At 45.3% G+C, this 27394-nt stretch overlaps 1 protein-coding gene across 1 annotated transcript; it reads right to left on the minus strand.

Moving 5' to 3' along the window:
• Window positions 1-3361: 3361 nt before the first annotated feature.
• Window positions 3362-26966, minus strand: gramd2b (GRAM domain containing 2B; the record flags this gene model as incomplete). Its single annotated transcript, XM_080003740.1, has 14 exons — window positions 3362-3403; window positions 4827-4908; window positions 9232-9330; window positions 9508-9595; window positions 13144-13296; window positions 14460-14571; window positions 14692-14778; window positions 15244-15315; window positions 21355-21450; window positions 23403-23506; window positions 23699-23768; window positions 25568-25655; window positions 26117-26215; window positions 26908-26966. The coding sequence occupies 14 exons, from the start codon at window positions 26964-26966 to the stop codon at window positions 3362-3364; spliced, it is 1251 nt and encodes a 416-aa protein (XP_079859866.1).
• Between the last annotated feature and the right edge of the window lie 428 nt (window positions 26967-27394).

Below are 27394 nucleotides of genomic sequence, written 5' to 3' on the forward strand. Positions count from 1 at the left end.
TTTATTTGTTTTATCCACTTTCTGCACTCGACCAGAGTTTGAGGTGCAGTTTGTCCATTATGTGCTCTGAGATGACACGTTGGACGTCCATTCCTTTGCTCCATGCCTTCTCCAGCCGGCTGGGGCGTGTTGGGGTTCACCGCAGATCCACGAACCACCAACCCAGGTACACTCACCTATACTCAGGCTGACTTCCTGGAGCTACGACACGCTTCGTGGAAAACACCGGCGTCAGCGTTCCTGGATCTAATCCCTGAGGGTCTGTTGAGAGGAAGTAAGCTCCCATGACCCCGAACTCTGAGCTGATCAAATTGGACTCTGGCTACCGGAACACAAGCATGTTCTGTTTCACTGAAACATGGTTGTCTGAGGACATCACATTGAGTTCAGACGGGTTTACATTCATAGGTTTTGACCGGGACACTAGGAAAACGGGAAAATCCATTGGTGGGCTTTGTTTGGCCGTAAATGACGAATGGGCAACCAACTTTACAGTTCATGAGACCTCACAGCATTACCAAACGATGACTGCGTTGTTCCGTCCTCACTATCTACCTCGCGAGCTCACACAATTGACTGCAATTCCTGCCGATGTCCCTCGTGTGGACAGTGCGTCGCAGACACCCACAGCCACGCTGTCTCCAGATCAGCTGATCAGCCGTTTTTTTTGCTCGGGGATTTCAATAGGTGTGACGTCACTACGTTACTCCCACAGCTGGAGCGCTATGATCCATCTCCAAGGTGTCTGGACAGAATGCTGGACACATGTCTCCAAGCCCCGCCTTGGTTTCTCTGACACCAATGTAATATTACTGCTGCCAAAATACAGAAAACATTCGAAAACCATCCAGGTCTGGAATAATGACACTGTGGAAACGCTGAGAGGGTGTTTTGACCTCACTGACTGGGAGATGTTCTTCCAGAGAAGTGAGGGGGACCTGAACCTACTCAATGCCTCCGTCTGCTCATACAGGTCATTCTGCGCTGGCAGTGTCATTCCAACTAAACAGGTCTGACTCCACCCGAACGACAAGGGCTGGGTCAACAGAGCTCAAAAACGGTCTCAACCCCAAACAAATAGCATTCATACAGGGAGACAAAAAAAACGTCAATGAACTGAAAAGGGAGCTGAAGCACAAAACCAAGCTCGCCAAGCTCCGTGACAAAAATACGATGGAGGAGAGGGAAGTGCGAGGGAGGCGTGGCAGGGCCTCAACACTCACCTCCATCCTCTGCAAATGCATGAAGAGGGTGGTCACTGAGGAGCTCAGCACCACGGTGGGTGAGGGTCTGGACCCGCTCCAGTTTGCCTACAAGGCCAAACAGGGAGGTGAGGATGCCAGCCCTACTCTAGGAGCCTGGACTCTTCTCACTCATGTCAGGATGTTATTCATAGACTGTTCATCTGCTTTTAATACAGTAAACACCAACACACTACTGCACCGCCTCCAAGGACTACAAGTCAGCACAACACTGCTTTTATGGATTCAGGGTTTTTTTAAGGAGAGACCCCAACATGTCAGAGTCTATGGTTTTAAATCCTGCAATAACGTTTTAAATACTGGGGTCCCACAGGGCTGTGTCTTGTCAACCATCCTCTTCTCCATATACACAAACAAAATCCCCTGCAACAGCAGCGGGCTGTCACTTTTAAAATATAATTATGACATGACCTTGGTGGCCCACCTGACCGACCAGCGCTCCCTGTCCATGTGCAGGCAACATGGGGTCACCCCCATCTGGTTCCAGGAGACTTCCCTGGAACTGAAATCATCAAAACCAAAGGGCTGTGCTGCGGCCGGCGGAGGGGCCACACCCTCGCTCCGGACCGCTGAGGTTGGAGGTGGCAGGTGGTGGAACAGGTGGAGATCTTTAAGTACCTGGGCGCTGAGATCGACCGCCACCTGTCCTTCACAAGACATGTGGACAGGGTCTAGAAAAAGGCCCGACAGCACACATTCCTCCTGAGGAGCAGAGCGGTTCTAACGTCAGACGGAACTTTTTAACAGAGCTCACATCCGTCCTCACATCCAACGTTGCATCCTGGTACAACCTCCTCACAGAGAAAAAACTCAGACCTTTACAGTCATGCAGTGAAGATAAAGGCAGATGCCATAGCAAGGGCCCTTCACCACGCCCTTCACCACGCCCTTCAGCTCCTCCCATCAGGCGCAACTTATAAAACCTCCTTCATTCCCACTGCAACATCCATTTGAAACAAGGTCAAACAGACGTCACCAGGTTTGAATGCAGCTCTGCTCACCTGCTCTAATTTATTTATTTATTTATGGAGTCGTTTGTGTTTGAATGTAGTTTTACGTGGGGGGATGTTTTTTATGTTGTTGAACCTTTGAATCTTTTCATTGTTTCAGCCTCAGTGTGCTCCTACCGACAGTAAAAGCCACAGAGTAAAAGAAATGTTTTTAATTTGGAAATATTCAAAACACAAGGACAACATGGAGTGAACGCAGCATCATTTACAGATAATAAAACATCCAGAGTCTGAATGTTCCACTTTTAGCTCCATGTCATGATCTCTTCATTCCCTGAAAACAGATTGAGATGAACACAACACAGTGTTTTGTGTTTCCATGGAAACCGTGCTGGAGGCTTCACTCTGCAGCTAAAAAGTTCCAAATGCACAAATACTACAAGTCATTAATTAAACACTGAAAGTCACTTCGTGTCTTTGTGCTTCGAGGGTGAATCAAATAAAACCTGTAAAGCCTTCAACTGGACTCAGCGACGTGAAGAATATTTGAATCGATATCTCCATGAAAACATTGACGATTTGACTGTTTAACGCGTTGATATGAAAACGTGAGACGCCATAAAATTCATTTTTTCTAATTTTCCCTTTACCTGTTTGTCAAGGGCATCAATCTGCAACGAACCAAGACGACGGCCAATACGGGGCGTGAAGGCGGTAATGTCCACCCCAAATGTCTGACAAATCTTTAGTGTGAATCAAAAACATTTCATTACCATTCGTCTCATTTCTCGGTAATTTAGTTTTTTCTTCTTAAACAACAAGCCCAGGACAGGAAAACGGAAACAAGAGACAAGACCTGTTTCCTGTTTCCTGTTTCCTGTCCCGGGCGCATCTGCAGCGCGCCCTCCTGGTGTTCAATGGAGGGGGCATGGCTTCTGGTCAAGTGATGTCTTTGCTCCACTCTGATTGGCTGCTGCGTGGAAAAGTGCATCCCTCCCTCCAGCAGAGCGGTGTGGACACACCTCCTCCTCCAAGCGTTACCTTCAGACTGCAGATCTAACGTCTGATTGGCCGAGGGAAAGGATTGTGGGTATTTTTTAGTTTGTCTTCCTGCTTCCTGTTTTGGATCTTGTCGTTTCCTCCTGAGGATCAGGCAGCTTCATCCAGCAGCTTCTGCAGGTTCTTCTGTACCTGAGAGCAGAGCAAATATTACTACAGGAAAATAGTTTTCATTTCATCATTTCATGTAGTACCGTAGAAGTACATTGATAGTACTGTCTTAGTACTGAGGTAGGACTGTTGTAGTACATTGGTAGTACTGTCTTAGCACTGTGATAATACTGTGGTAGTACTGTCGTAGTGCTGTAGTAGTACTGTGTTAGTACTGTGGTAGTACTGTGTTAGTACTGTAGTAGTACTCTGGTAGTACTGTAGTAGTACTGTAGTAGTATTGTACTAGTACTCTGGTAGCACTGTAGTAGTACAGTAGTATTCCTGTGGTAGTACTGTCATAGTACTGTAGAAGTACTCTGGTAGAACTGTAGTAGTACTGTACTAGTACTCTGTAGTACTTCAGTAGTACTTAAGTAGTACTATAGTAGTACTGTGGTAATGCTGTAGACGGACTGTAGTAGTACTATACTAGTACTCTGTAGTACTGTAGTAGTACTATAGTAGCACTGTGGTAGTACTGTAGCAGTACTGTAGTAGCACTGTGGTTGTACTGTAGTAGTACTATAGTAGTACTGTAGTAGTATTATAGTAGTACTGTGGTAGTACTGCACTAGTAGTGTGGTGTAGTGTACTGTGGTAGTACTGTAGTAGTTTTGTGGTATTACTGTAGTAGTACTGTAGTAGTACTGTTGTAGAACTGTGGTAGTACTGTAGTAGTACTGTAGTAGTACTGTAGTAGTACTGTACTCATACTCTGGTAGTACTGTAGTAGTACTATAGTAGTACTGGGGTAGTACTGTACTAGTACTCTGGTAGTACTGTAGTGGTACTGTACTCATTCTCTTGTAGTACTGTAGTAGTACTGTAGTAGTACTATGGAACTACTGTAGTAGTACTGTGGTAGTACTGCAGGAATACTGTGGTAGTACTGTAGTAGAACTGTAGTAGTAGTGTGGTAGTATTGTAGTAGTACTGTGGTAGTACTGCACTAGTACTCTGGTAGTACTCTGGTAGTACTGTAGTAGTACTGTGCTTGTACTGTAGTAGTACTGTAGTAGTACTGTAGTAGTATTGTAGTAGTACTGTGGTAATACTGCACTAGTACTCTGGTAGTACTGTAGTAGTACTCTGGTAGTACTGTAGTAGTACTGCAGTAGTACTGTGCTAGTACTGTAGTAGTACTGTTGAAGGAAGCTGAGATCCTCCTCCAGTGATGGCCTCAGATCACTGACCATAAATGTTTGATTAACAGACACTGCTCCAGGGTCAGTTTACACCTCATCCTGTCTGTGTGATGTGGTGAACTGTCTGTCTGTCCCTCAGTGAGACAGGGAGAGAGTGAAACCTTGTAGACAGACATGACTTTTTAGTGCTGAGTGATTCTCAGTTCGACAGACAGACAGACAGACAGACAGACAGACAGACAGACAGACACACTTACCTTCTCCAGTTTCATCAGGTTCAGGGTCAGCTCTGAGTACAGCTCTGCGTTGTGCTCAGAGCTTCCTCTCAGAGGGTTGAGTCTGAAACAGTGAAACAAACAGCGGAATAAACAGCGGAATAAACAGCGAAACAAACAGCGAAACAAACAGCGAAACAAACAGCGGAACAAACAGCGGAACAAACAGCGGAACAAACAGCGGAACAAACAGCGGAACAAACAGCGAAAAAAACTGTGGAACAAACAGCGAAACAAACAGCGGAACAAACAGCGGAACAAACAGTGGAACAAACTGTGAAAAAAACTGTGAAACAAACAGTGAAACAAACAGTGAAACAAACAGCGAAACAAACAACGAAACAAACAGCGAAACAAACAGCGGAACAAACAGCGAAACAAACAGCGGAACAAACAGCGAAACAAACAGCGAAACAAACAGCGGAACAAACAGCGGAACAAACAGCGGAACAAACAGCGGAACAAACAGCGGAACAAACAGCGAAAAAAACTGTGGAACAAACAGCGAAACAAACAGCGGAACAAACAGCGGAACAAACAGTGGAACAAACTGTGAAAAAAACTGTGAAACAAACAGTGAAACAAACAGTGAAACAAACAGCGAAACAAACAGCGAAACAAACAGCGGAACAAACAGCGGAACAAACAGCGAAACAAACAGCGAAACAAACAGCGGAACAAACAGCGAAACAAACAGTGAAACAAACAGTGAAACAAACAGCGAAACAAACAGCGGAACAAACAGTGAAACAAACAGCGGAACAAACAGCGGAACAAACAGCGGAACAAACAGCGAAAAAAACTGTGGAACAAACAGCGAAACAAACAGCGGAACAAACAGCGGAACAAACAGTGGAACAAACTGTGAAAAAAACTGTGAAACAAACAGTGGAACAAACAGCGAAACAAACAGCGGAACAAACAGCGAAACAAACAGCGAAACAAACAGCGGAATAAACAGCGAAACAAACAGTGAAACAAACAGTGAAACAAACAGCGAAACAAACAGCGGAATAAACAGCGAAACAAACAGCGAAACAAACAGTGAAAAAAACTGTGGAACAAACAGCGAAACAAACAGCGGAACAAACAGCGGAACAAACAGTGGAACAAACTGTGAAAAAAACTGTGAAACAAACAGTGAAACAAACAGTGAAACAAACAGCGAAACAAACAACGAAACAAACAGCGAAACAAACAGCGGAACAAACAGCGAAACAGACAGCGAAACAAACAGCGGAACAAACAGCGGAACAAACAGTGAAACAAACAGTGAAACAAACAGCGAAACAAACAGCGGAACAAACAGTGAAACAAACAGCGGAACAAACAGCGGAACAAACAGCGAAAAAAACTGTGGAACAAACAGTGGAACAAACAGCGAAACAAACAGCGGAACAAACAGCGGAACAAACAGTGGAACAAACTGTGAAAAAAACTGTGAAACAAACAGTGGAACAAACAGCGAAACAAACAGCGGAATAAACAGCGAAACAAACAGTGAAATAAACAGCGGAACAAACAGCGGAACAAACAGCGAAACAAACAGCGGAATAAACAGCGAAACAAACAGTGAAATAAACAGCGGAACAAACAGCGGAACAAACAGCGAAACAAACAGCGAAACAAACAGCGAAACAAACAGCGAAACAAACAGCGAAACAAACAGCGAAATAAACAGCGGAACAAACAGCGAAACAAACAGCGAAACAAACAGTGAAACAAACAGCGAAACAAACAGCGAAACAAACAGTGAAATAAACAGCGAAACAAACAGCGGAATAAACAGCGAAACAAACAGTGAAACAAACAGTGAAACAAACAGCGAAACAAACAGCGGAATAAACAGCGAAACAAACAGTGAAACAAACAGCGGAACAAACAGCGAAAACAACTGTGGAACAAACAGCGAAACAAACAGCGGAACAAACAGCGGAACAAACAGCGAAACAAACAGCGGAACAAACAGCGAAACAAACAGCGGAACAAACAGCGGAACAAACAGCGGAACAAACAGCGGAACAAACAGCGGAACAAACAGCGGAACAAACAGCGAAACAAACAGCGAAACAAACAGCGAAATAAACAGCGGAACAAACAGCGGAACAAACAGCGGAACAAACAGCGAAACAAACAGTGAAATAAACAGCGGAACAAACAGCGGAACAAACAGCGAAACAAACAGCGAAACAAACAGCGAAACAAACAGCGAAACAAACAGCGAAACAAACAGCGAAACAAACAGCGAAATAAACAGCGGAACAAACAGCGAAACAAACAGCGAAACAAACAGTGAAACAAACAGCGAAACAAACAGCGAAACAAACAGCGAAATAAACAGCGGAACAAACAGCGGAACAAACAGCGGAACAAACAGCGAAACAAACAGCGGAACAAACAGCGGAACAAACAGCGAAACAAACAGCGAAACAAACAGCGGAACAAACAGCGGAACAAACAGCGGAACAAACAGCGGAACAAACAGCGAAACAAACAGCGAAACAAACAGCGGAACAAACAGCGGAACAAACAGTGAAAAAAACTGTGAAACAAACAGTGAAACAAAAACAGTGAAACAAACAGTGAAACAAACAGCGAAACAAACAGCGGAACAAACAGCGGAACAAACAGCGGAACAAACAGCGAAACAAACAGTGAAACAAACAGTGAAACAAACAGTGAAACAAACAGCGAAACAAACAGCGGAACAAACAGCGGAACAAACAGCGAAACAAACAGCGAAACAAACAGCGGAACAAACAGCGAAACAAACAGTGAAACAAACAGTGAAACAAACAGCGAAACAAACAGCGGAACAAACAGTGAAACAAACAGCGGAACAAACAGCGGAACAAACAGCGGAACAAACAGCGAAAAAAACTGTGGAACAAACAGCGAAACAAACAGCGGAACAAACAGCGGAACAAACAGTGGAACAAACTGTGAAAAAAACTGTGAAACAAACAGTGGAACAAACAGCGAAACAAACAGCGGAACAAACAGCGAAACAAACAGCGAAACAAACAGCGGAATAAACAGCGAAACAAACAGTGAAACAAACAGTGAAACAAACAGCGAAACAAACAGCGGAATAAACAGCGAAACAAACAGTGAAACAAACAGCGGAACAAACAGCGAAAAAAACTGTGGAACAAACAGCGAAACAAACAGCGGAACAAACAGCGGAACAAACAGTGGAACAAACTGTGAAAAAAACTGTGAAACAAACAGTGAAACAAACAGTGAAACAAACAGCGAAACAAACAACGAAACAAACAGCGAAACAAACAGCGGAACAAACAGCGAAACAAACAGCGAAACAAACAGCGGAACAAACAGCGGAACAAACAGTGAAACAAACAGTGAAACAAACAGCGAAACAAACAGCGGAACAAACAGCGAAACAAACAGCGGAACAAACAGCGGAACAAACAGCGGAACAAACAGCGAAAAAAACTGTGGAACAAACAGTGGAACAAACAGCGAAACAAACAGCGGAACAAACAGCGGAACAAACAGTGGAACAAACTGTGAAAAAAACTGTGAAACAAACAGTGGAACAAACAGCGAAACAAACAGCGGAATAAACAGCGAAACAAACAGTGAAATAAACAGCGGAACAAACAGCGGAACAAACAGCGAAACAAACAGCGAAACAAACAGCGAAACAAACAGCGAAACAAACAGCGAAACAAACAGCGAAACAAACAGCGAAATAAACAGCGGAACAAACAGCGAAACAAACAGCGAAACAAACAGTGAAACAAACAGCGAAACAAACAGCGAAACAAACAGCGAAATAAACAGCGGAACAAACAGCGGAACAAACAGCGAAACAAACAGCGGAACAAACAGCGAAACAAACAGCGGAACAAACAGCGGAACAAACAGCGAAACAAACAGCGGAACAAACAGCGGAACAAACAGCGGAACAAACAGCGGAACAAACAGCGAAACAAACAGCGAAATAAACAGCGGAACAAACAGCGGAACAAACAGCGGAACAAACAGTGGATCTTGTGTTTGGATGGTGTTGTTTTGAGTCACATTCTGAGCAGCAGCCCATGTTCAAGATAGATAGATAACCCCCTGGTGGAGGCACCTTCCACCTTCCATTCATCACACTTAACAGACTGGTTACAGTTAGTTTACAGGCTGGTAACAGACTGGTTAAAGACTGGTTACAGTTAGTTTACAGGCTGGTAACAGACTGGTTAAAGACTGGTTCCAGTTGGTTTACAGGCTGGTAACAGACTGGTTAAAGACTGGTTCCAGTTAGTTTACAGGCTGGTTCCAGTTGGTTTACAGGCTGGTAACAGACTGGTTAAAGACTGGTTACAGTTAGTTTACAGGCTGGTTCCAGTTGGTTTACAGGCTGGTTGCTCACCTGGTGAAGTCTGTCATGGAGCCCAGTGTGTTCAGAGTTTGTTCCAGAGAAATGATCCTGAAAGTCATGAAGCAGGAAGACAGGACCAACACACACACACTGCAGAGCACACACACACACACACACACACACACACACACACACACACACACACACACACACACACACACACACACACACACACACACACACCTGGATGACTGGATAGACAGATGAATGGATGAGGTATTGAAGGGTGAGTGTTAATGGATGGATGAGTCATTCGTCCACACTCACAGGAACAGATAGACATACAGCAGCTTGTTGAGTGAGACAGGTTTCAGGATCTGTCCGTCCACCAGCAAGTCTGCTGTCTCACACGACCCTGCACACATAACAACAATAACAACAACAATAACAACAATAACAACAACAACAATAACAACAACAATAACAACATCAATAACAATAAAATAACAACAACAAGAACAACAACAACAATAACAACAACAACAATAACAACAACAACAATAACAACATCAATAACAATAAAAGAACAACAACAAGAACAACAATAACAACATCAATAACAATATCAATAACAGTAACAATAACAACAACAATAACAACAACAATAACAACAACAATAACAATATTAATAACAATAACAACAACAATAACATATAACTCTGTCGCAATGTAGCTGAATGTTATTCTCCCTTGTAAGTCGCTTTGGATAAAAGCGTCTGATAAATGACTAAATGTAAATGTAAATGTAAATAACAATAATATTAATAAATATAGCTGCAGGCAACAATACACAGGGTCCAGTTTAGTCTTGTTGGGTGTTTTTACAGTTTCCCAGGTTCTCTGAAACGCAGCGCGATTTTCCGAGTTTCCTTGAACGCAGCATGGGCTCCCCCCGGTCTGTCGTCTCCTGGTTGCTGGTCTGGTGGAGCAACCACTTTACGGTCTACACAGCACAAGCCTCCTGTGTTTAAAACAACAACCCTCCATGTTCGCCTGTAAAGCACAGCTTGTCAGCGTGTTGTCTGTGGAAGTAGAGCTGCTCTCTCAGTGACCGGTGGCTGTTTGCTGCCGTGTCGGGCACAGAATTGATTTGCTGATATTTTTACTTGGATTACATTTTCAGTCAGTTACGTTTCCATGAAATATGGCAAATTTTAGTGTTTTCGAGAGACACACTGACGACATTTTAAGGAATATTTTTTATTATTTTTTCATTAATCCGACAAAGTAATGTAGAGCAGGTATTAAAAGTATTCATCTAACAGATCTACTGACATCTTACAGGTAAGAAGTTATAAAAATATACACGTAAATCCAAAGTTTGGAAACGTCTAAACACTACAGAGTGACCGAGTCCACACCGCACACTGGACACGATCCAACTGGACCTTCTCAATCACAACCTGTACATTTATAGTCAATAATATGATGACGTCATAAAGCGTCTTACTGTAAATATCATTATAGTAAATAATATGATGATGTCATAAAGCGTCTTACTGTAAATATCATTATAATAAAGAATATGATGACGTCATAAAGCGTCTTCCTGTAAATATTATAGGAAATAATATGATGATGTCATAAAGCGTCTTACTGTAAATGTCATTATAATAAAGAATATGATGACGTCATAAAGCGTCTTCCTGTAAATATTATAGGAAATAATATGATGATGTCATAAAGCGTCTTACTGTAAATATCATTATAATAAAGAATATGATGACGTCATAAAGCGTCTTCCTGTAAATATTATAGGAAATAATCTGATGACATCATAAAGCGTCTTACTGAAAATATTATAGTAAATAATATAATGACATCATAAAGATTCTTACTGTAAATATCATTATAATAAATAAGATGATGACATCATTAACCATCTTACTGTAAATATCATTATAATAAATAATATGATGGCGTCAAACAGCTTCTTACTGTAAATATCATCATAGTAAATAATATGATGATGTCATAAAGCGTCTGTCACTGTTATTGTGGAACATTTAAGGGTTTTGTAAAACGCAGCATCGGCTCAAGTCGTCTGTCTACGTGTCACAAGTGGTCGGATGTGAATGAGTTCTGAGAGACGAAGCTCGGACTCATATAACTTTGGATGATGATGTCACAAAGCGCCGCGCTCCTCAAACCAATCAAATCTCCTCAATGTTCTCTACTTCCAGTAAAATCACGACAGTTTTTCACTCATTTCTGCTCCACATGTAGATCGATTGCTCAAACTCCAACGACAAGACGTCTGGATCGTTCCGGTTCTAACGAGACCTCAACCATGTCTGTGTGTACTGTGGTTGTCTTCTTCCAGATACTTGTAGCCAGGAAAACACCGTGATTAAAACGAACAAATCCCAACAATAACAACAGGGATTCAGCCCTGCAGAACGCACCCGAAATATACACTTCAAATACTGCCAGGCCAGCTCCTGTATTACTGAGACAGACTTGACATATGAATGCATGCTTTATTTAAATATGAAATGATCAAATTTAAAGATAAAATAAGACGGATCAGCTCTACACTGAAGCAAAGAAAAAAAGAAAACATGCGATAATTCTACTTCATTTCTTATGAACTTCTGTCTTTTAAACAGTCCACAAAACCTTCTATTCCTAAATAAACGGAATATGTCTTTGTTCTTTCTGCAATGAAGAGCTTTACATCTAATTCAATAATCTGTTAAGTACATACAGGTACTACCGAGTTGTGTTACTACGACCAGGTCATTTAGCTCATTGGTCCATAAGTGAGGACCAGTGTTATTTCATGGTAAGGGAGCGTGGCTGCTATATATAGTATATATAGTATATATAATGTATATAGTGTATAGAGTGCATAAAGTATATATAGTGTATATAGTATATAGTATATATAGTGTATATAGTATATATAGTGTCATGATCTCCTCTTTCTTCTACTTCCCCTCCCTCTCCTTACCTGTCCCATTAGCCCAACTCTATTCACCTGCGCACACAGCTGTTCCAGATCTGTATTCTAACCACTATATAAGCCTCTCTCACCAGTCACCCTTTGCCAGATTGTCTTCGATGCTTGCACCAGACTCTCCAGCGTTCTCCGGACTGATTCCCTGCTACCGACTCTGCCTCGCTCCGACCACGTATCCTGCCTGCTCCCTGCCTGTTTTCTGTCTGCTCTACAAATAAAAGACATTACCAAATATCCCTGCCTGTCTTTGTGCTGCATATATAGTTTATAAACGATATACAAATATAGTTTATAAAGAGTATATATAGTGTCTAAAGTGTATATAGTGTATATATAGTATGTATAATTATATCATAAAAAAGTGTATATAGCGTATATAGCATATATAGTATATATCTTATATATAATGTATATTGTGTATATATAGTGTATAAAGTGTATATAGCATATATAGTATATATAGTGTATATAGTGTATAAAGTGAATATAGCATCTATAGTGTATATAGTATATATTGTGTATATAGTAAAAAAGTGTATATAGTATATATATAGTGAAAATAGCCTATATATAGTGTATATTACATTACATTGACCAGACGCTTTTATCCAAAGCCACTTACAATTATTCAAACAGCGACGGACGCAGCCATCAGGAGCAGTTAGGGGTTAAGTGTCTTGCTCAAGGACACTACAGCAACCTTTAGATCAACCAGCAACCTTTAGATCACTAGACCACCAGCCCTACCTCCTGAGCTACCATCCCCTTATATAGTGTATATAATGTATATAGTACACATTGATAACTTACTTATATTATGGTTAATAGATTCAAGAGGTTTATTTGTCACATACATATACATACTTTCATACATATATGCAGTGAAATGTAATAAATTATAATATTATAATATTTGATGTTCAAGAGGATAGAGAACCTACCAACACACAGTGGGTCTGGCTGCTTCGCCCCAGGGTTCCGGTTCTGGTTCTGGTTCTGGTTCTTCTGGAGGTTCTGGTTCCTCGTGGCGTGTTCAGGATCTGGAGCAACACCTCCATGCTTCAGCACCTCTCGGAAGGAGGGAACAGGGAACTCTGCAAGAAAACGCTGTCAAATCAAACCTGACTCTCAAAACATTGAGGAATACTTCTGTTGGCTGTGAACAAGGTGTTGGGAGACCTCGTAGTACCAGGCAGGAAGCTTCAAACCAGGTTTGGTCTTGAGCTGCTTTTTAAAGGTGTCAACAGATTCCAGAGATCTGAAGTCCAGAGAGACTTGGAGAAATGACTGCATAGAAAGGATGGAGTAGGTCAGTGGTGTAAGGGTGGAGTAGGTCAGTGGTGTAAAGGTGTAGTAGGTCAGTGGTGTAAGGATGAAGTAGGTCAGTGGTGTAAGGGTGGAGTAGGTCGGTGGTGTAAGGATGAAGTAGGTCAGTGGTGTAAGGGTGGAGTAGGTCAGTGTTGTAAGGATGGAGTAGGTCAGTGTTGATGTAGGGAAGCCAGGATGGAGCATCACACTCGTCCCGGTGAGTGGAAATAAAAGCTGGTACGGACAAACATCTCCATCTCCGGTTTGGACACAAGGGGCCTGATCTTGGAAATGTTCCTCAAAAGGAAAAAGCCGGATTGAGTCCATGTAACAGTGTCAATATTATGGCTAAATTCCTGCATAAATGTGGACGGTGCCTCCCTGTGGTGGTACCGGGTAATTTAATTAGTGGCAATATCGCCATGGAATTCTAGGATCCCACAGTGGCCTCATGACTGCTTGCTGTGGGAGGATGTATTTGTCCTGATTAAAACGGAGGAATTGACCATTCTTCATGTTTTGTGCCACATTAGTGCAGCTCGGCAATAAACAGAACACCATCAACGGACAGTCACATCAGCAACTTCATATTGAAACTGAAACCAACCCTGAAATGATGCCAAGGTTTCTTAGGTTGACCTAGAAGGAACACGCATGTTTTGTTGGATACTACTGTCCGCTCAGCGTGTCCAATATTTTAGGGTTAAATGATGTAATGGAATAACTGGAAGCTCCCTGCACAACAGTGGAAATAAATAGCTTTAAAGCTGCTGATAATCTGTTGAGGGGCAGCATGCGTAAGAAAAACATAATGGGCCCAAAACACAACCTTGGAGAACACCAGCACAGAGCAGCTGCTAGAGAGATCCAAAGTTACCAATCAATTCTGAATAATTCCTGAATACTCAGCTCGCTGCTCGCTTCCTGTGGTGTTGAGGGTAAGCGCTACCTGCAAGCTTGTCGTCATCTGGGGTCTGTGAGTCTGAGCTGCTGCTCTCCTCCAAGTCTTGTCTCCTCCGACCGACTGGCCCGTCCAAATCACTGGAATCACCTGGAAAACTCTACATCGATTCAGGGAGTCAGTCAGTCAGGCAGGCAGACAGGCAGACAGGCAGTCAGACAGATGGTCATCGGTTGGTCAGACATCTTTATTAAAACGTTCTTGTGTGTTTTGGTCTGACCAGGGGAAAATGCGTGGATGCAGGAGATCTTTGGCTCCTGAAGCTGTTCTCTGTGGAGGGAACCGGGCTTCCTCCAGGACTCCTCTCCTAAGGAACAGGAACCTCAGCTCAAAACACTGTTTATCTGTCTACACAACGCAAGTCAAGCCTCATTACAAATGTACTTTCAAACAAAACTAATACAACCAAAGCAAAAGTATGGTGGTCACATCGACACATGCTGGGACAGCTTCTGGTTTTAGAACTCAAACTCAAAATGCAACGTGTTTCTTCAACTTTTAAGTATTATTATAATAAGATATCGATTAAGATATGAACACAGACTTCACTGAAAGTAGCTAGTACTAGTACTGCTTCACTCAGTGATTTTTACTCGTACATTGCCATCTGGAGAAGTTCTTTCATTACTACTTGGACAAATAACTTTAAAAGAGATATTAAGACAGGCAGACACAGAGACAGACAGACAGACAGGTAGGCAGACAGGTAGACTGACAGACAGGTAGACGGACAGGTAGACTGACAGACAGGTAGACTGACAGGTAGACGTACCTCCAGATGTAGACAGATAGACATGAGGAACTTGTACGTGTTGTCTCTGGACATGAAGGAGACGAAGGCATGCTGGAGAGAAAAACGACAAGCTGAGTATCGTTTAAACGAGCAATAAGAAAATGCGAAAGACAGACAGACAGGTAGACAGTAGGGATGCAACGGTACACGGTATGTTATCAAACTGTTCGGTACGTCCTCTACGGTTCAATACGCACACGTGAACCACGGTATTACCATATCACGGCAGAGGTCACCGGATGCGTTAGCGCAGCGTACGGGCGCAGCGCGGTGTGCAGAAAGTGCTGCTTCCTATTGAATCCACTGTTGCAGCTCCACCTGCCACGTTAGCCACGTGGAGTCATGCGGCATTTCTCCATTTTTGCGCGAGAGGTACATTTTTCATGCAACTGCGTGCGGCTACGCAGCCTTTTCCATAGAAACAGGAGATAAAACGACATAGAAATGTGTTTATAAAGAGTGCCATCAATCAAGATGTCCAGTCTGAAAATAAACCCTGGGGTGGCCGTGTCCCTCTTTATTAACAACTTCTCTTCAGACTGTCATGATCTCCGCCTTCTTCTACTTCCCCTCCCTCTCCTTACCTGTCCCATTAGCCCAACTCTATTCACCTGCGCACACAGCTGTTCCAGATCTGTATTCTAACCACTATATAAGCCTCTCTCACCAGTCACCCTTTGCCAGATTGTCTTTGATGCTTGCACCAGACTCTCCAGCGTTCTCCGGACTGATTCCCTGCTACCGACTCTGCCTCGCTCCGACCACGTATCCTGCCACTCCGCCTGTCTTCTGTCTGCACTCCTCGTTATCGATCCTGCCTGCCCCCTGCCTGTTTTCCGTCTGCTCTACAAATAAAAGACATTACCAAATATCCCTGCCTGTCTTTGTGTTGCAATTAGGTCCCAACCACACCCGTTACAGTACAATCTGGCCAACAATGGACCCAGCACACAACCCCGAGTTGCTGGCACGCCTGGGAAGGGTAGAGTCACAGCTCCAACACCAGGAGGCTGTCCGAGCCTCCACCTCAGCGGACGTTCGGCTAGTGGCGGCTAGCCAGGAGCAAGCGCTCGCCACGCTAGCTGCCCAGGTCCAGCAGCTCGCCATCGCTCTTGGTCAGTTCATCCCGCCACCTGCTTCCCCGGACCCACCTGCACCGGCCCAGCCTGGGTACTCCCTGGAGCCCCGGGTGGGGGTTCCAGAACGCTACGCCGGAGACGCAGACGGCTGTAGTCCGTTTATTACGAACTGTTCCATCCTCTTCACTCTGCAGCCCCACACCTTCGCCTCTGACGAAGCCAGGGTGGCGTTTACCGTAAATCACCTGACGGGCCGCGCTCGGCTATGGGGAACGGCTGAGTGGGAACGACGCACACCAGCCTGCTCCTCCTTCCACGCCTTCGCCACTGAGCTCCGCAAGGTGTTCGGGGTGACATCACGAGGTCCCGATGCTGCTGGTGGTCTCCTGGGTCTCAGTCAAGGGTCCCGCTCCGTAGTCGATTACGCGATCGACTTCCGCACCCAGGCTTGACTGAGCGAGTGGAACCCGGCAGCCCAGATTGACGCGTTCCTGATGGGATTAGCAGAGTACGTGAAGGATGAGCTAATTTCCCACGACCTGCCCACCTCTCTCGATGGCATCATTAAGCTTGCTTCCCGTATCGACCGATGCATCCAGGCCCGCCAGCGAGAGAGGCGTCAGAGGCAAGTTGAGCGCCGCCCAGCAACCCTTCTTCCAGGTTCCTCCGGGCCGCCAGCTCTTCCGGCCCGTCAACCCACGAGTGAGGCCTCTCCCATGCGGGTTGGCCTCACCCCAGAGGAGAAGGAGAGACGCCGTGTGGGGAACCTTTGCCTCTACTGCGGTCTAGCTGGACACTACATTTCCGGGTGTCCGGTAAAAGGGCCGGGCTCGCCAGTGAGGGAGGGGGTCCTGGTGAGCCACACCTCCAAATCCCCCTCCAACCTACGCCCCCCCTCTGCCAGGCTCGGCTGCTCCTGCCCCAAGGCTCACATTCTCTCGCCATACTTATTGACTCTGGTTCCGATGTTAACATCATCGACGATAACCTAGCACGGCAGCTGGGTGTTGGTCGAGTTCTCCTGTCTTCTCCTGTACCTGCCACTGCCCTGGATGGCCGCCTCCTGGGGACAGTCACCCATCAGACAGTGCCCACCGCATGCTCCTGTCCGGCAACCACCACGAGACGATACAGTTCTGCATCCTGCACTCACCTCGTCACCCTCTCCTCCTGGGGTTCCCCTGGCTCCGGCGTCACAACCCACACCTCGACTGGACCACAGGGGCTATTCTGGGATGGAGTCCTGCGTGCCATCAGGTCTGCCTGAAGCAAGCCGCCGCACCTCAGACACCTAACAGCTCCAGCTCCGCACCCGACATGTTGGGGGTCCCCGCCGAGTACCTCGACTTCAGGGAGGTCTTCAGCAAGGCCAAGGCGATGTCCCTTCCCCCGCACAGGCCGTATGTACTCCCTGTCCGCCCCGGAGAGAGAGGCCATGGACACCTATATTAACGATGCCCTGGCGGTGGGCATCATCCATACCTCCTCATCTCCGGCGGGTCGGGCTTCTTCTTCGTGGAGAAGAAGGACAAGTCGCTACGCCCCTGTATTGACTATCGCGGTCTCAACGACATTACGGTCAAGAACCGCTATCCCCTGCCCCTCATCTCATCAGCCTTCGAACTCCTGGAGGGGGCCACGGTGTTCACCAAGCTCGACCTACGCAACGCCTACCATCTGGTCCGGGTTCGAGAGGGGGACGAATGGAAGATGGCGTTCAACACTCCCTCCGGTCACTACGAATATCTGGTGATGCCCTTTGGTCTCACCAACGCCCTCACCGTTTTCCAGGCCCTGGTCAATGACGTGCTCAGGGACATGCTCAACAAATTCGTCTTTGTGTACCATGACGACATCCTGATCTTCTCCCGATCCCAAGCTGAGCACGTCCACCATGTCCAGACGGTCCTGCAGTGCCTCCTGGAGAACTCACTCTTTGCGAAGGCGGAGAAGTGTGAGTTTCACGTCCCGTCTGTCTCCTTCCTGGGGTACGTCGTAGGGAGGGGGACCATCCAGATGGACTCCACTAAGGTCTCCGCCGTCACCACCTGGCCCGCCCCGGACACCCGCAAACAACTCCAGCGCTTCCTCAGTTTTGCCAACTTCTATCGGAAGTTCATCCGAGGCTACAGCACGGTGGCTGCCCCCCTCACAGCCCTAACCTCCTCCAAGGTGCCGTTTCGGTCCACCAACGACGCCTTCCTGACCCTGAAGGCACGGTTCACTTCAGCCCCCATTCTGGTATTGCCTGACCCCGAACGGCAGTTTGTGGTTGAAGTGGACGCCTCCAACGTGGGAGTCGGAGCTGTTCTGTCCCAGAGAACCGCCTCCGACCAGAAGCTTCATCCCTGCGCCTTCTTCTCCAGGCGTTTAACCCGGCCGAGAGGAACTACGACATCGGGAATATGGAGCTTCTCGCCGTCAAATTGGCCCTGGAGGAGTGGCGACACTGGCTAGAGGGAACCCACCTGGTGTGGACCGACCACAAGAACCTGGAGTATATCCAGTCCACCAGGAGACTGAACTCCCGTCAGGCCCGTTTGGCGCTCTTCCTAACAAGGTTCAATTTCTCCCTCTCCTATCGGCCGGGATCACGCAATCAAACCTGACGCCCTGTCCCGGCAGTTCCAGGAGGAGGAGGAAGACGCTGCTGACCCTGACACCATTCTACCGTCCTCCCGTCTAGTTGCCACACTCACCTGGGAGGTGGAAGAGAAGGTCAGAGCCGCCGCCCAGAACCAACCTGGACCAGGCACATGTCCGCCCGACCGTCTGTTCGTCCTGCCTGACCTCCGGTCCGAGGTTCTCCAGTGGGCCCACAACTCTTGACTCACCTGCCACCCGGGGATCCAGCAGACGAAGGAGGTCGTCCAGCGTCACTTCTGGTGGCCCTCCCTGGGTGAGGATGTCTGAGGGTTCATCAATGCCTGCCCCACCTGTAACCAGCACAAACCCTCACTTCTTGCTCTTGCTGGTCTCCTACACCCACTGCCGGTTCCTCATCGCCCCTGGTCTCACATCTCCGTGGACTTCGTTACCGGTCTGCCACCGTCTAGCGGCAACACTACCAGGTTTAGCAAGATGGCTCACTTCGTGCCTCTACCGAAGCTCCCGTCAGCCAAGGGCACCGCCAAGCTATTATTGTACCACGTCGTCCGCCTCCATGGCATCCCAGTAGATGTTGTATTCGACCGGGGTCCCCAGTTCGCCTCTGTCTTTTCGAGGGAGTTCTCTGCGCTCCTGGGGGCCACCGTCAGCCTCTCTTCAGGCTACAACCCCCAGTCCAACAGCCAAACAGAGCGGAAGAACCAGGAGATGGAGACGGCCCTTAGCTGCATGACATCACAACACCCGTCGTCCTGGTCCGAGCAGCTTTTGTGGGTGGAATATGCCCACAACACCCTGACCAGTTCGGCCACAGGCCTCTCCCCCTTCTAGTGCGCCTACGGCTTCCAACCGCCTCTGTTCCCGGCCCTTGAGAAGGAGGCTTCCTGCCCGTCCGTCCAGGCTTTCATTCGCTTTCATTTCATCCTCCGAGCCGCTGGCCGCACCGCCTCTGCCGCCAACCGTCCTCGTCCCAGGCCCCGGAGTACCAGCCGGGCCAGAAGGTCTGGCTCTCCACCCGGGACCTCCCCCTGAAGGTGGACTCTAACAAGCTGGCTCCTCGGTTCATCGGCCCATTCAAGATCGAGAAGGTCGTCAACCCGGTGGCAGTGCGGCTCAAGCTCCCCAGGTCCATGCGCGTCCATCCCACCTTCCACGTGTCCAAGGTCAAGCCAGTCCGGGAGAGTGCTCTGGTTCCCTTGGCACCTCCCGCGCCTCCTCTGCGCTTCATTGACGGAGGTCCTGCCTTCTCTGTCCGCCGTCTTCTACGTTCCCGCCGGCGTGGGAGAGGCCTGCAGTACCTGGTGGATTGGGAGGGTTACGGCCCGGAGGAGAGGTCCTGGGTCCCTGCAAGGCACATTCTGGACCACACCCTCATCAGGAGGTTCCATCAGCGCCATCCTGACCAGCCCTCCAGACCGGGTCAACCCTGGGGGGGTCTCCAACTACTCCGATGAGGATCACGTGGCCCATTTAGCGGAGGACGTGGAGATGGACGGGATCTCCGATGAGTCTGCACTCCTCGTTATCGAACCTGCCTGTCCCCGACGATGTATCCTGCCTGCTCCCTGCCTGTCTTCCGTCTGCTCTACAAATAAAAGACATTACCAAATATCCCTGCCTGTCTTTGTGCTGCAATTGGGTCCTAACCACACCCGTTACACAGAAACTCTCTTCCACTCGCACCACGTCGTTCATGAACGATCCGGTTCTTTTTGTAGAATGAAGGGAGTCTCGCTGCCCTTCTTTTTGCTGTCAAGTTTTACAGTTGAATCGTCGTCTCCTGCCACCGGAGAATGTTTCCGCCTCCATGTAAGAGATATCCTAAGCTCCTCCCTCGCCAGGAGGTACCCTGGTTGAAAAGGAGCGCACCCACTGTCACGTCAGGTTCACAAAGCGAAGGCACCACGCATTGGTCTGACTGTCAGCTTTTATTTTACAATTATTATTTATGTGAGAAAAATGCCGTTTACACCTGTTCTACACAAAATAACTTACTATAGTACCGGTTTTATTTATGTTCTATTGTGAAACGTTTAAAAAATATTATATATATAAATAAATAAATATTAACAGAAATTAATATTTGAATTATCCACTATCCTGGACACCTCCCCTCCAATCAGATGAAATGATGCAAATTATAACAACACACCAATGACCTTTAACCCCCGTCTCCCCCCTCCCCCAACAGTCATACACACAGAGTGTCACACTACTTATTTATGACAGACTGCTATAAAACATCTTTTCACTTTAATTTTACTTTAATTTTTTTCTTAAATATAAACATACTGAAACCGTACCGTTACGGTGGCCCCAAGACCGTGATACATACTGAACTGGGAGCCCACTGTAGCGCTGCATCCCTAGTAGACAGTTAGACAGACAGACAGACAGTTCCTACCCTGTCGCTAGATGTGGCAATCACCAGCGCGTTCGGCACTAAGATGGCTGTCTTGGTCTTCTTGATGTGAGTGACAGACAGCACTGGGATGGCGATCTGCCCGAGCAGAGAGGACGGTTTGAAGTCAACAAATAAGACAAGTAGCAGGCCTCCATCGTCTGAGCACGTAATATGTGCTCAGACGATCATTTCATTCCAAGTGGCATTCATTGATAGATTTACGGCTTTCATTCCAAGTGGAATGAAAGCCGTAAATCTACCGGCAATGTTCCGTACTGACGTTATGTGGGAATGGGAGCCTCCATGTCTCCATGTTCCGTAAATCTCCTCACTCTGGAAGTAGTATCACTTACGGCAAAATGCTGGAACGGCTGTGAATGGAAGTGTGTGGGATGGAAGCAGTAACATTGCCATAAAGTCGGGTGGAGTTTTATACAAATAATTTAGCTTTTTTTGTTGTTTTTTCGAGGAGAAAAAAGCGAGTCCATCAGAACCGTGGAGCTCGGCTGCAAAGACGAGAAACTGAAAGACGTTCGGTCGCTACGGAGACAGGTGTTTATGTTCTTACATTTTATTATTTTTCTTCTCAAAAATGCTGCTCAGACAGTAGGCGTGTCCTTCACAGTGGGGGGGTGAGGTGAGCGGACAGGGAGAGACAGAACGGGTGGAGAAGGTTCCTTCTCCGGAGGCAGAGGGTGGAGGACAGGTTGAAGAGGATCACACTCATTTAATAACATGGGGTGGGGGTAATGGCGTCCGGGGACGGTGGCTCTGTCCCCGCTCCGTCAGCGGAGGGAGGAGTCCGTGGGACGGGGCCACGGAAGCAAAGTGCTGGTGTAAAAAGTGTTGTGTTGTCTAGTCTCACGTGATATCAGACACCTCTGGTGGAGGACTACGTCATGTATGGTAACAGTCATCCATGTGGGAACAGACTCCATACACAACAATGTGGGAATGACCTCATCGTGACTTTACAGGATGTTTATGATGCAGCGACGTGACACATTCCATGTGGGAACGGGGCTCGACTGTTTTTACAGGTTGGTACTGGTATCAATTTGAGTTTTAGACAGTTTAGTAGCCAGTGCACTTATTTTACATTACTGACCCTTTTCCTGATGGTAGCTCATGTTTTCAGATTATCGGGCAATAGACAACTTATCAACCTTCCCAGTGTTTCCAGGTGCTCTGTGGAAATGATCAACACACTTTGGAAATAAGAGAAGAAAGAAGCACGTTCACTGAAGAGGTCACTTCAAACCATCACAATTTTAGTTTTGTTTGATTTCTTTTGGTTGCGCATTCGTCAACGTGGCCGCCATATTGGAACGGGCGACGCTGGCCCATTAACACATACAAGGGAACGGGGGAGCTGTGTATTGTTTGGATAAAGACTATAACGTTGACATTTCTCAACCATTTCAATGAGAGATTTTTAAATTCCAGGGTGTATGTTCTCCCTGGAGTAGGTTGCTCTACCGTCCGTCATTTCCTCTAATGGTTGCTCATCGGTCGATGCACTACCTGTGACGTGCTGCCCTGTCTGAATGCAGAGTGACATGGAAGTTTACAGGAACCAATCTAAACACAGATGGTGTCATTATTCTTGAGACATTACACTGTGCCATCAACATTCACTTCATATTGAGAAGGAAAAGTAAAAAGATGTCTATTTCTCCTTTAAAATTGTCTGTATGTTTTTGAAATGTGAAGTCTAGTGTCGTGGAGTAAAGTGCTGAAACTAAATGAGATGCCAGTACGGTTATTTAAAAAGAAAACTCTTTTAGATGTTCCTCGTGCACGTTAGCGTTCCACGTGGAGTCAGCGTGACAAGCTGCCCTGCCTCCACACACTGTGAGACACTGGAAATGCAGCTCAGGGTCAGATGAAAACCTTCTCCTGGGGAGAAAAACCCCAAATAATTCACCGCCAGGGCGCGACCCTGAACACAAGCTGTGGACGACACTCCAGAGGGAGATCCGGAAACACGGCCAACTGGACCTGTCTGTGTCAAGCGGCGGGTAGACGGCGGCGGCCGGTCACGGTACCTTGGTGTCTCGGCCAAACACCTTGGAGTGGAAACAGATCCAGTTGTCGGAGACAAAGAGCCGTCCCTGGTACAGGATGTCCTTCTGCAGCGCGCAGGTGTAGCCTAGACCAGCACAAAGGTTCTCATGAAAACACTGCCGGAACCTTCAGAGGCTCCCGCAGCGGGAACCTGGGAGACTCCTGTGTCTCTGTACTTTTGTATCAGTGCTGGAAGAAGTACTCATATTAACAAATACCCAACACCAAATGACTGTAGGGTTTTGATGTCGGGGGGTTTGCTCCGTTGAGGACTCACTCTGGCGGAGCAGCTCCTCTTTGCAGATCTCTGAGAAGGTCTTGTGAAACTGGGAGTTTGTCTTGGAAAGCTGAAACCAAAGACGCAGAACTCTAGAAAATACACTGGGAATCAAACCCCCCGCCCTGCAGGGCTAGTGCCTTGCTCTACGTGAAGGGGGCTGGGGCTCGTACGGAGGACACCCTTCCATAGATAGGTCCACCGGTCCTTGATCCGAGAGCTAGAACGCGCTAGAACACGCTGAGCTGGAGGCCTTCTATGGAGACACGGAGGGAAAAATGCCTTTCTAACGGTGGTTTGATGAACCTGGTCACCTTAAAAGGGAATTTAAACTGTATTAAACTGTATTAAACTGTATTAAACTGTATTCAACTGTATTTAAACTGTATTAAACTGTATTAAACTGTATTTAAACTGTATTTAAATGTATTGAAACTGTATTCAACTGTATTTAAACTGTATTAAACTGTATTAAACTGTATTTAAACTGTATTTAAATGTATTGAAACTGTATTCAACTGTATTTAAACTGTATTAAACTGTATTAAACTGTATTGAAACTGTATTAAATTGTATTAAAACTGTATTAAACTGTATTGAAACTGTATTGAAACTGTATAAAACTGTATTAAACTGTATTAAACTGTATTTAAACTGTATTTAAATGTATTGAAACTGTATTCAACTGTATTTAAACTGTATTAAACTGTATTAAACTGTATTGAAACTGTATAAAACTGTATTAAACTGTATTTAAACTGTATTTAAATGTATTGAAACTGTATTCAACTGTATTTAAACTGTATTAAACTGTATTAAACTGTATTTAAACTGTATTTAAATGTATTGAAACTGTATTCAACTGTATTTAAACTGTATTAAACTGTATTAAACTGTATTGAAACTGTATTAAATTGTATTAAAACTGTATTAAACTGTATTGAAACTGTATTGAAACTGTATAAAACTGTATTAAACTGTATTAAACTGTATTTAAACTGTATTTAAATGTATTGAAACTGTATTCAACTGTATTTAAACTGTATTAAACTGTATTAAACTGTATTTAAACTGTAATTAAATGTATTGAAACTGTATTAAACTGTATTTAAACTGTATTAAACTGTATTAAACTGTATTAAACGGTATTAAACTGTATTGAAACTGTATTAAATTGTATTAAAACTGTATTAAACTGTATTGAAACTGTATTGAAACTGTATAAAACTGTATTAAACTGTATAAAACTGTATTAAACTGTATTTAAACTGTATTAAACTGTATAAACTGTATTTAAACGTATTGAAACTGTATTAAACTGTATTTAAACTGTATTAAACTGTATTAAACTGTATTTAACTGTATTAAACTGTATTTTAACTGTATTTAAACTGTATTAAACTGTATTAAACTGTATTTAAACAGTATTTTAACTGTATTAAACTGTAGTAAACTGTATTTTAACTGTATTTTAACTGTATTTTAACTGTATTTAACTGTATTAAATTGTATTTTAACTGTATTTTTAACTGTATTAAACTGTATTAAACTGTATTAAACTGTATTAAAACGGTATTAAACTGTATTCAACTGTATTAAACTGTATTGTAACTGTATTTTAATTGTATTTAACTGTTCTTTCAAACTCTGTCCGACTTGGAAAATTAATTTACCTAGGAAATGTAGTTTGAACTGAAAATGATCAGCTGACTTTGAACTGATCCCTAAACTGACCTCTGACCTGACCTCTGAACTGACCTCTAAACTGACCCCTGGCTTCTCTCCTTCTGTCCTACGACCTTCCTTCACTCCTTCCTTCATCCCACCATCCCTCCACCCTTCCTTCCTTCCTCCCTTCCTTCCTCTCACCTGGCTGTAATGAGGCTTCTTCCTGTCCATCTTGGCGCGGGCATCGCTCTGGATCTGGGAGAGCAGCGAGTGGTCAAAGGTCTTGGACCTGGAGACGGGTCATCATGGCTGTTTACTGACTGAATTGACCAGCGCATGTTTCAACCCTGATCAACTCTTATCAAAGGGATCCAACGGGACTCCCTTAGGGACCCCTGTGGGCCCTCAGACCTTCATTTGGGCTACAAGTACATGTGATGTTTGCGCACCCAAAGTCCAACTCGACCCCATTCCACTGAACCACCTAGCAGCTACTTTGACCACGAGATCCAAAACATAATTATTCTTAATTACGTTGATCATACACTACCTTAAATATTGATAAATACCAGATAAATAATACCAGATAAATAAAGTAAAATAAAGTAAATTCCATACTACACCAGATAAATAAAGTATCAAATATGAGATGTTTTTTGACAAACTAATCAACCATGTTAAACTCAGAGTAAAAAGCTCCGGTTTCATGCAGAAATCTTACTTCATTGGTGATAATAGATAATCATTTACCTGACCAGGGCAGGTTTCCTCCTGCCCGGCCGGTCCTGGTGGGCGGAGTCTGCAGGCGGAAGCCCCGCCCCCACGCCCTGCAGCGCCTCAGCATCTGAACTAAAGAGAAAAGCGACTCAGAAGCGTCTGAAAGGAAGCGCACACGACGACACACAAGTTCCAAGGGACTTCTTTCTCCAGATCTTAAATGCACTTATTATTCTTGGTTGAACATGTTTTAATCAATTCTTGATATTATCATTTGAATTAATGATATGAACGATTCCTAATCTGGCTCTGACATCGGGTGTTTTAGGTCCAGTATGAATTATGGAATTAAGATATGAAGAAAGTCATCTTTGGTATCAAAACCAAACCGGAATTTTCAGTTGAAACGAATTCAACTGAATTTATTTGTTCCAACTGTTTAGAAACTGAACGTTAGATGTCGACAATACGTTTTCTGATGCCAGAAGAACTGGTCTTTTAATTAAAGTTGAAACTTGTTTTACATCAAACGTCTCATTCTAACTGATTATTTAAAAATAAAAGCAGAAAACAGAAAATATGACTCACTGAGTTCAATTCATATTGTTCCACTAAGTTGGAATTAAGTGCAAACAGCGATATAATGCCATGTTATAATATACATCAATACATTTTATTAAATATCATATTTCGCAGGCGCTGAGATCCAAGGCAATGAAAACTAAAGTTAAAGTTAAAATACAGTATAAGTGGTTGAAATAGTAAATGCAAACAAATTCCGGTCAGACCCGCAGCACAAGCCCCAAACCCCGCAAACCACTCACTGGCTCCACGCCGGAGCACCGTCCTGCACCGGGGGCTGGAGGACCGGCTGCTCCGTCATCACCCACAGATAGTGTTGGTCCTGGTCCCAGTCCCAGTCCTAGTCCCAGTCCTGGTCCCAGTCCCAGTCAGTCCCAGTCCTAGTCCCAGCCCCAGTCTGCAGAGGCCGAGAGAAAGAGCGAGCGGCGCGGAGCGGGGAGCGAGTCTGCACCGGGCTCCTGGGCTCCAGGCCCCGGGGAGGCTCCGCGGGCAAGCCGGCCTCAGGTGTCCCAGCCAATCAGGTGGCGTGGTTTGTATGCGGGTGCGTGCGTGCGTGTGCGTGTGTGTCTGTAACGTTGTAGCACGTCACGGTGTCGTGATGGTTTAATTACACCACTGCTGCTCCTTTTCCCACTTCCTAAAGTTACGTTTTATATCAAAATATGTTATAGTTTTGTGTGTGATCAGGTCTCCTATGGCAGCGTTTTACAAACGAGGGTCCTCGTTCCC

Source organism: Zeus faber (genome assembly GCF_960531495.2).
Source record: "Zeus faber genome assembly, chromosome: 7".
In the NCBI taxonomy this organism is placed as follows: domain Eukaryota; kingdom Metazoa; phylum Chordata; class Actinopteri; order Zeiformes; family Zeidae; genus Zeus; species Zeus faber.